The sequence below is a fragment of the Nicotiana attenuata genome, unplaced genomic scaffold (genome assembly GCF_001879085.1).
Source record: "Nicotiana attenuata strain UT unplaced genomic scaffold, NIATTr2, whole genome shotgun sequence".
NCBI classification, from domain to species: domain Eukaryota; kingdom Viridiplantae; phylum Streptophyta; class Magnoliopsida; order Solanales; family Solanaceae; genus Nicotiana; species Nicotiana attenuata.
Genome location: NW_017671203.1, coordinates 6,060 through 16,672, shown reverse-complemented (window position 1 = coordinate 16,672; position 10,613 = coordinate 6,060). Strand labels below are relative to the sequence as shown.

At 38.5% G+C, this 10,613-nt stretch overlaps 1 protein-coding gene across 1 annotated transcript; it reads right to left on the bottom strand.

Moving 5' to 3' along the window:
• Window positions 1-1,539: 1,539 nt before the first annotated feature.
• On the bottom strand, window positions 1,540-5,927 carry LOC109206673. The gene is made up of 6 exons (XM_019369521.1): window positions 5,704-5,927; window positions 3,385-4,455; window positions 2,664-2,749; window positions 2,100-2,410; window positions 1,954-2,025; window positions 1,540-1,855 (listed from the first exon to the last, which is right to left on the bottom strand). Exons 1-6 carry the CDS (start codon window positions 5,873-5,875, stop codon window positions 1,567-1,569), a joined length of 2,001 nt encoding a protein of 666 aa, XP_019225066.1. The 5' UTR covers window positions 5,876-5,927; the 3' UTR covers window positions 1,540-1,566.
• Between the last annotated feature and the right edge of the window lie 4,686 nt (window positions 5,928-10,613).

The following is a 10,613-nucleotide window of genomic DNA, read 5'->3' as shown; positions in this document are numbered from 1 at the left end:
AGGTCGGACGTCCTGATCCGGACAAACCTGCTCATCCAGCCTCGATCTTTGTCTTCATCGATGCTGGAGAATGGGGGTTTGCTAGCCCGGCGGGCCAGTTTTATTAATCCCCCTCGAAATATTCGAGGGCTGTATAGTCGAAGAAGATGGTCGAGGGTAAAGGGAAAATCGCCCTCGACTCTCTCAACAAAAAACCGAAAGAGATATACGATCCGCCACATCGAGGGGTGGATCTGACCTAAGGTCACCTCGTACCGCCGGCAGAACTCCACTATAATGGGTTCTAAGGGGCCTAAGGTGAAGGGATATGTATATACACTAAGATATCCTTCAACGTGAGTCATAATCGACTCGTCACGGGAAGGGGCGACCAGGTCTTTCCCTTCCCATCTGCATTCAGTCCTCACCCGGTCTAGGCAACCGGGAGTGATTAGACTGATATACTCCGATGCCGGTTCGCCGCGGCCCGGGACCGATGATGGGTTTTCAACCTGGAAGTCGGCAGATACCGAGCAACCAGTCGGTGTGAAAGCTTTCAATGGGGGTTCTGGCGCAGGTTCATCAGATCTAGCGGGGCTCGCGGCCGAGCTTGGTCTAGAAGGAACACTTTGTGAAGTTTTCGCCATTTCTTGAAGCTTTACGAAGAGATGAAAAGAAAATACAACCAACGCAAAATTTGAGAAAGATAAGAAATGTTGAACCTGGAAGGGTCGTTTATACTTTTCCCATGAGGCGGTGGCACGAATCGCGAAGTTACAGATACGAAGCGACAGATAATTAAGAGAAGCATTAAATGCCTGCAGCAGGCGTGGTCAGAGCACTCGATGGCTTTTTCACCTGGCGTATGGCCATACGTCACGGGCATCACGTCACCGATCATATCGTTTATTATCATTACTCTATAATAAACGAGGGGACTATCTGTATTGGGTGATACCCTTTTTTTGCTTGAGCCCGACCGGGTTGGGTCCGGTCCGGGGCAAGTCGGGGCCATCGAACCCGACCTGGATGCAAGGAAGAACGACGGCCACGTCTACAACCGAGGTCGAGTCATTTCGAGACCGTTGCAGAGCTCGATATGAGTCACCACCGGATGGAGAAACACACAAGGTCGGAAGCCGGACTCGTAACGGATAACCAAGCGTCGCCGGATATCTCGCCCAAACGTGATTTTCTCAACCACTTCAGGCCATTAAGGCGTAATTACAGGGATCCACGATGTAATTAATTTACCTACCTTATTTTTATCCTTAATCATAATGTATAAAAGGGGAGAAGACCCCATAAAGAGGGGATCAGAAACCATTACACTACAGTACCATCTCTCTAAATTCTTGTACGCTATCAAGCACAATTGTTCTAAGCAATATTATATTCTGCGATTATTCACTTTAACAGCAATTGTTGAGTCTTTATCTTTATTTTCCTCAACCTAAACCTTTTGTATCTTTTAGTTCACGGATCCTTAAAACCCCATATAAATTCAATTGTTATCCGGATTCTAGGGTAAACACTTCCCTCCCCCCCCCCCCCCCCCCAAGCAATTAAAATAGTCACAACATGCATTCATTTATCTACAGTCACCCAGACTCTTCGCATATTTGCTGCAGGTCGTTGTTGATTTCGACCAAAGTAACGTGGCTTGAAATTCTTCTCAGTTGATATCTTTACTGTTTCCTTATTCTCTTCTTGTGTTCCCAACTGTTTTCTTGTAGAATGCCTTGGTTTAGAGGTGTTTGATTTCGCATATCTATCTGCTTCGTATGATAATGGCTGAAGACCTAGTAAATCCTGCTCAGGAACATATCCAGTTGGCCTTTTAGATTCATCCATTCTCCTAAATGTAATTGAAATCCTGCACATTGTAGAAGGTTAATGAGATGCTACGTCTTAGGCAAATGTTTGACAGAAGATTCACCAACAGGAAACTAAAGTTCCACTTTCAGTATAAACCTTTTAGTAGGAACAGCTGGCACACAGTGTTTAGCCACATCAGCTCCATTTCCATTCAAGACAAGAACAGACCTGTAGGAAGGTTATGTCACAATTGATAGTAGTCGAAATCTTATAAGGACAAAGCTAAAACCCAGAATACTTACCCCACTGGCAAGGGAATTGCAATTGCACCGGCAAACTCACCAGGAGCCACTGTTTTCAAATTTGATCCAAAAACTATATTACACTCGCTAAGGAATGAGACAGTACAAAATGGACGAACAAACTCATGATTGTAGATATGAGGTGGAATGCAATCCCCCTCTTCATAAATATTGATAATACAGCTGTCTGGAACACAATTTGGAGGCATAACATGCCATCTTACAAGCCTTCTAATCATGACCTTAAGAAGATTAGGCAATGGATCAACAGTTTCAGTCTTGAAAATCCCTGGGGGATTGCCTTTCTTATCCTGCCATAAAGAAACTTCAGTTATAGTCATATATCTACATTCCATTTTTATAAGTGATCTACTCATATCTGTCACAACCTAATTGAATAAGGTCAGAAATAAAGGGGAAAAGGTTTTCTCTCAGAGATGGACTAAAATCTAAAGCATACAGGCGATGATTCTGAGCCTCTTTTCTTCTTCCCTGCCCCCCTCCCACTTGGAGCTTGGGGGGAAGGAGAGATTAGGATAATTTCAAAGATAGTCGAAGACTTACCTTAGCATAGTTGTAGCAACAACCAAATTGGATTGTCACACGTCCTTTACCCCTCATCCACTTCTGTGGCGCTGTATCAGTTCGCTCTACAACAATCAAAATAGAGCAGGTCAGAGCACGCTAACGCACAGAATTAACAACTGAAGTACAAAACAAATAGGTATTGAAACATAAGGAGGAAGTAGATAGAATATTTTACCTTCGTTCCACAATCATCAAGGAAAAGGTAAAACCACATCAAATTGATTTGAAGAAGTGAGTGGAGAGGAAAAAAAATCCTTAAATCATTATGATGACCACCAGAAGTGGAATTAAGATTCAACACTGAAATTTGAAGAGAAGCATAAAACATTTGTGCAAAATGCACATGCCTTAACAAAGTAACTGAGACACTTTGCACAATTAACTTAAAATCGCCGTAGAGCAACTCTAAATTGATGCCTCAGTCTTTGGTTTTGGCTTTTCTCCCAAATTCCATGCTCAATAAAATTCTGGAATACCTTATCTAGTATTTTTTCAATCAGGGAACAATTTCTAAGGTTTAACAGGAAATGAGTAACTAATCGTGTAATCTACTTCATTCAAACGAAACATGAACAAGTTTTCTCTGTTAGATTTAGCAAGGGCTAAGGCCTCATCATAAATTCCTTAGTACAACAGTAACTTTCATCTGGAAAAGAAAGAAAAAAAGGGTTCGCAAAGTTAATAAAGAAGAACTGACCTTTTAATTGCCCATTCTTCCCCATCTCCTCAAGCTTCTCTACAAATTTAACAATCCTATTTTGCTCAGCCATGCTAAAGACACCAGTATGTAGCTCCAAGCCATCAAGTATATTCACAACTTCCCCATTAACTCTTTCCAAGCATATGAAATCCTTCTTCCTCTTTACATTACAAAACCGAATGTGCTCTCTTTGTTCCCTTGACAGTTCCGTTTTTCGCTTAGTCTCCTGAACAGAAGTTTCCTCTTCATTCACACCATTGCCATTACCTAACTGACTACTCCAGCTAGTCGACTCACTAATATCCTCAGCATCAAGCTCATCCTCCTGAGCCATATCTGCCCATGACATTTTCATCCTCAGGCTTGCCGCAGGTATGGGTGAGCTGAATGTTTTACTTCTCGAGGCCTCTTCAACAAGTCGTGATGAGCGATTTGCACCACCTACATAACTATCTGATCTATTCCTACGCACCGATGCCTCATCAAAATGCTCTGGCCCATCTGCGCCGTCTTTCCAACGACCCAATGAGTTTGTATCTGCAGTATCATAAAAGTCAGCACACTCTTTCCAACTCCCAAGTGAATTGTTGTCACAATTGTCAAGATTTCCGTTACAGTCATTCGAATCAGGAAGTTCTGGAGTAAAAATTGTGAAATTCTCTTGTTGCTTCAAATGTTCTGCACTATCTGCGCCGTCTTTCCAACTACCCAATGAGTTTGTATCGGCAGTATCATATAAGTCAGCACACTCTTTCCGACTCCCAAGTGAATTCTTGACACAACTGTGAAGATTTCCTTTACAGTCGTTCGAATCAGGAAGTTCTGGAGTAAAAACTGTGAAATTCTCTTGTTGCTTCAAACGTTCTGCACTATCTGCGCCGTCTTTCCAACTACCCAATGAGTTTGTATCAGCAGTATCATATAAGTTAACACACTCTTTCCAACTCCCAAGTGAATTATTGACACAATTGTCAAGATTCCCGTTACAGTAGTTTGAATCAGGAAGTTCGGGAGTCAAAACTGTAAAATCCTCTTGTTGCTTCAATCGTTCTGCATCACCAGCAGCCTCTGCAGTCATAGCAACAAACTCTCTGATCAGAGAACTCACTAAATCTATAATTTCACTTTATCATAATCCATAACATAAGAATGAAAAGATAAAAAAATCAGTTTGCTAATTGCTACACCACATCATTATCCACCTAAGAAATTTCTAGCTTTCACAACTTATCTACAACTATATGCATACTATGTTGAACCATGTTGAGTCATGTAATGTTATGTTCCACATTGGATTTATAAGGACATCCAAATGGGTTAAATGTCTTGGTTACTCCACATATTGGGCTTTAAGCTCTTCCATAAGATGCTCAGGTTCTTTCATATAGTATCATAGTCAACTTTTGTTATTCATGCTTTTACACCCTTAAGTCCCCATTAAAGTCCATACTTGAAACTAGGTCGAGTTATACTTGCAGGAAAGTGTTATATAATGTCAAGTCTCACATTGGTATATAAAGACGCTTAGATGAGTTTACAAAGATCTTGAACTACTTCACCCATTGACTAAAATGCTCTAGGGCTAAAAAGATCTTGAACTACTTCACCCATTAACACTACTTGAATCTTGAGGATATTGGTACTCGGATAGCTGGGTAGTTGAGATACAGGAGTAACAGTATGGAGATCCCAACCACCACATTCAGTGTGAGCTCATCTGCTCAAACCTTGGTGGACAAGATTCTTAATTGCTCCCGTGCTTATGGGCGGTAACAGGCCCAAGACAGAGTCAGGAATTTATGCAAAGAGATTTAAAAGGAAAATGTCACACGTGGAATTTGAAGTTGTGACCTAATGCAATTTTTTAACACCCTTTGCCACTACACTAGAATCTAGAATCTTACCTAATGTCAAGGGGATTCAAACAGTTCACATATAACCAAAAAAAAGAAAAAACTCGTTTTTGCCCTATTTGCACAATATAATTTTTCGATGGAGGGGATTCAATTGAACCCCAATGGCTCTACATAGCTCCGCTCACCCAAGTTGGCTGGTTCACCACCCTATCGAAAAGCAGAAAAAATATAATGGGGTTTCAAAAAAAAATTCACAATAAAGAGGAAAACCTAAAAGCTGGAGAATTTACGTGTATGGTGAGCATTGTGTGCAAGTGTATTGAGGTAATGCACAAAAAGCTGGGGAATTTATTATATGCATAATGTGAGTATTATTACACAAAGTACGAACATTACCAATTCCTTAAACAAGTTACAACATTATTACAAAATTTTAAAAGGGATAAGAAGAGAGAATTACCGAGGTCGAGGGATCGAATGCAGTGGGAGAGTGTGAGCGTACAGCTTTGGCAGAGGCCACGAGAGAGAAAAGGGAACCAATTAGATAGAAACTCAGAGGCAATTAGGAGTTCGTCGGCGGTGTAACTGAGGAGGAAAGGGTCGATTTTTCGGCTTCGTTGGTGATCGGACATGGCGGCAAGTTGACTCAGTGAATTGGGGTGGTCGAGTCAATGAGTATGGAATTGCAAGTAATGCAAATTATTTATTTAAAATAGTACTCCCTCCGGTACAATATAAATGATTTTTTTGGATATTTTTACACAGATTAAGAAATCCACCTTTTAGTATTAATTAGTAATACAATTGACTATATTAACCTTTACTATCTCACATAAACACTCCTAACAATTATTCCAATACTATTTACTCCAAGGACAATGTAGGAAAAAAATAATTAATTCACTCTTGAAATCTGGAAAAATCACTTATTTTGAATCACAAGAAAAAGATCAAAAAATCACTTATTTTGGAGCGGAGGGAGTAATTGTTTCAGCTTAATATATATATACACTAAAATATTACTACTACTCAAAAAAGAACTAGGATTGGTGGGCAAGTTTAACTCGAAAAGGGTAGAATTGTCAGTTCATGTCAGAAAACAGTGGCGGTTGAGGTTTCGGAGCACACCCCGGCATTGATTTTCGCACCTCGATTAAAGGGCGATGGAATGAGAGTTTCTCTTGAGTTTTTATATTTTTTTTTCACTTAAAATTGAAAGACTTGGATATTTAATCTTATCTATATCTATATATACTATATTAAAAATGGAACCCGACAAATTAAAAGTAAATTATCAAATTACCCTTCTAAAAACCTTAAATATCTTTCTTAAAAAGATAATAATTGATAATAATAATTTGCGATTTGAACCTATGTAGTTTTTCAGTAGAATTTTGATTGCTATTGTTTGACAAGTTAATGTGGATTATTCTGCATTCTTTTAGTTTTTGCTTGTGTTTATTCTGTAGCACTGCATAAACTCGCCATAGAATTTTTATAAAATATATCATTATCCAGTAACGAAAATACAAATAATATTGTCATTCGCCAGCATAACTTTAGACCCAGAGTCTAGTTGTTTCCTAATTTTGGAACGACAGGAAATAAATTAAAATTCTGGGTTTAATTTGGTTCCTTACATGTCTTTTTTGAGAAGCACTATTGTAAACAATCCTATTTCATTATAATTGTATTTTCCTTTTTCCAGCACTTTAATGTGAATGTCATTATGCATGTTTTGGAAACGAACACTTGTAATTGATCTGGAAAATTTTACGGTTCATGATTTCCAAAAAAAAATTCATGGAAAGAAGGTACCACCTACTATTATGAACATGAGCTGAGTGGGGTTTTTTTTTTTTTTTTTTTTCAATTTAAAAGATGAGATTGGAGACATTAATACAATTCATGAACTGATTACCGTGCATTATCTTCAATGAGTCTATTAAATTGAAAGAACTTTTAGTTGTTTGTTTGCCATATATCTAGGCGTACTACGAATGGCATATTTTGGCCATAGCCAGTTATAACAGAAGAGGGAAGGACTTTAAATTCATTCTTTCATGTGCTAATTTCTGACGCAATGATTCAATTCTATAGTTATTTTGCTTTTCATGATTCTATTTTCATTTTATTACAAGCTGACAACCAATAGGAGATTATGAAATTTACTGGCCATCCTTGTTCATAGTGGTTGGAGAGTTCTCTCCAAACTACTAGGTCGAGGGTTCAAAGTTGGTAGACAATCTCAAAAAAAAAAAAAGGAGATTATACAATTTAGCAAGACGACCTCGAAGGTGGGCTAAGTTTATAATAGAACTTAGAACGATGCACTCTGCTTTCTAAATTTATATTGACTACTTATAACTTATTCCATCCTTTGCATATACGAAGAAATATTTCATACTATTAACTCCATTCTTTTAGCACACTTGACAAAAACATTTTACTTAACTTGTACTATAACTATGTTTTCCAGATGCAGAGATATAAGCTCACCTGGATTTTTTATGAGAGAATCTTATGGTAAATGATGTTGTTTTATAGATTTGATCAACACAATCATATCATCTTCGTAGGTTGATATTCAATCATCTTGGCTTGTACAAATAATTCACCATATAATGATTCAGACTTGGAATACACGTGCGAAAAACTAGTTTTCTAAATGTATTCAATTTATTACTAAATCTTAATTATACCCGCGTTTATATTATTGGTTTAATTGCATCAAATATTACAAGGAAGGTAAGTGTTTTTATTTTAGAACACAAAGAAAATATTCACAATTGAACCATACATATGACTGTTATATGTAAGATTAGCCATAAACAATAATGTTAGCTTAATTGCAGAAAGTCAATGGAAAATTTGAGGACTAAGCAGCTGAATCAGGAACTTTACAGAGAAGCTCGAGAGGATCAGCAATGGCGATAGAAGAAGAAGATGAATTTGAGAGAAATAAGAGGATTGAGAGAGAAGTTATAATATTTGTATATTGATGATTGTAATATGTAAAGTACACTGATTTATAGAGAATACAAGATCACAGAATACAAGATCACACAATTCAGTCTTGATTCTCTCCACTCTCAGCTATCAAATCGACTAATTACTAACTCCAACTAACTTTTAACTAACTCTGCCGATGTGGCATTCTTATGAACTAACACTAACTAATTTCCGGAAGAACTATATTTGTGTATCAATACTCCTCCCTACATAAGATCCTTGACCACAAGGATCAAAGGCTGGAAATCTTGTCTCGAGCATATTAAAGTATTCCCAAGTAGCATGATCTACTGATAGGCCTGACCACTTGACCAAGACCTATGCGACTGCTTTATTACCCTTCTCCTCCATCCGTCTTTGCAAAATAGATTCAGGGTCGGGGCATTGAGGGCTAGCAACATCAGTGATAGGAGGGTATGAAATCTGAGCAGGCACCTCAATTGTACTTCTTCAATAAGGACACATGTATAGTAGAATGTATCTTTACTGAAGAAGGAAAAAGAAGAGTGTAGGCCATTGACCCCACCCTCCTTATGATCTGAAAAGGGTCATAATACTTAGAAGCTAGTTTGTGAAATGGTTGTGTTGATAGGGTAATCTGTTTGTAAGGTTGGACTTTCAAATATACCTAATCTCCTACTTTAAATTTCCTGTCACTCCTATTAAAGTCAGCTTGCTGCTTCATTCTGAGTTAGGCTCTCATTAGGTGATGTTCAATAGCTGCAATTTGAATTCTCTATTCAGCAATGTGTTATCAACATCAGCTGATGCATATTCACCTTGCAAGTAAGGTAGATGTAAAGGAGGTGGCCTTCCATAGAGTGCCTCATAAGGAGTGGTTTTAATAGCAGAATGATAAGATGTATTGCACCAACAGAGGCTGTAGGTGACCACTCGAATCCATATTTCTTTAGAAGGACTGTTAGGGGTTTGCATATGATGCCAAATCCTTGTACGAATCTCCTATAATAACCAGCTAAACCAAGGAATCCCCTTAATTGTTTAACAATAGTTGGAGTGGGCTAGTTTCTTATAGCTTCTACCTTTTTGAGGATTAGTTGATACTCCTTCCTCAGTGATAAAATGGCCCAAGTATTCTATTCTCTATACTCCAAAGAAACATTTACTTTTCTTAGCAAAGAGCTGATGTTTTTCCATTTTAAGGAACGCTGATTTGAGGTGGTATAAATGATCTTCCATGCTCTTGCTGTAGATTAGAATGTCATCAAAGAATTACGACACATATTTCTTAAGGAAAACATGAAAAATTGATTTCATCAAGCCTTAAAAAGTAGCTGTAGCATTTAATAATCCAAAGGGCATCACTAGGTATTCATAGTGACCTGGATGAGTCCTAAAAGCAGTCTTTGGTACATCTTTTGTTGCCATTCTTAGTTGGTGGTAATGAGACCTTAGGTCTATCTTTGAACAAACTTTAGATCCTCCTAGTTCATCCAACAAATCTTCCAGCACTGGTGTGGAAAAATTATTTTTTACAGTGTGTTTGTTTAGGTCCCTGCCATATTTCTTCCCAACTAAAACCACAGGTGCAACAAAAGGGTTATAGCTTGGTTGTATTATCCCTTGATCTAACATTTGTTTGACCAAAGAATCTATCATATCCTTTTTCACTGAAGGATATCTGTTTAACCAAAAAGTCGTTAAACCATCTAGTTAAACCAATTAATAGAGAGAGAGAATGTAAATCTTAGCCAAACGTAATTAACTCTAGATCGCAACATATTGAGTATAAAAATTGGAGAAGAACAAACTGATTTAATATTTCTTAAGATGGTTATCATACATCAAGTGGGAATGGTAAGCTTACATCTGTGACAGGCTTGTATTACGATTGAAAGATCATAAAAGAAGAAAAGGAAGCCGTTGATAGCTGAGAAATCTTCCCCTCACGGTTTCGTAATATTGCTCCTCCCTGTGACAGCCAGACCTGGATACGCTCTGATGGTTTCATGCACTATCCCGATCGGGGCATTTGTGTTCCTATATATGGGGGGGGGGGACCCACCATTCGGTTGTTACGCTTTTCGATTTACTTGAGGAATTTCGCAAACTTCCACCTTCTTCCATATTTCACACTTGTGCTTTCGTCAGAATTTGACGTGACCACCCTCTTTATTTCTTCATCACTCTTGTTTATCCCGATCAAGCTAGATAAATGGATGATACCTCTTCCCAAACTGACATATTCGTCGAAGCTCCGGTGTCGGAAAATGATGTACCCCTTCTTGGAGAGGAATGGAGATGGCAGAAGATGAGGGGTCTCCGACTGTGGCTGAGATACTGCCCCGTCTGGGGAAATTATGGACCGACTTTAACAGCCCGGCTGGAGACGAACCG

What these genes read in the sequence shown, in the direction of transcription:
- LOC109206673 (XM_019369521.1), bottom strand. Translation starts at nt 5,875, where the DNA reads ATGTCCGATCACCAACGAAGCCGAAAAATCGACCCTTTCCTCCTCAGT. An exon ending in GAAGAATGGGCAATTAAAAG is followed by an intron (nt 2,750 to 3,384) that starts GTCAGTTCTTCT and finishes TGATTGTTGTAG; the next exon opens with AGCGAACTGATACAGCGCCA. An exon ending in GTTGCTACAACTATGCTAAG is followed by an intron (nt 2,411 to 2,663) that starts GTAAGTCTTCGA and finishes TCTTTATGGCAG; the next exon opens with GATAAGAAAGGCAATCCCCC.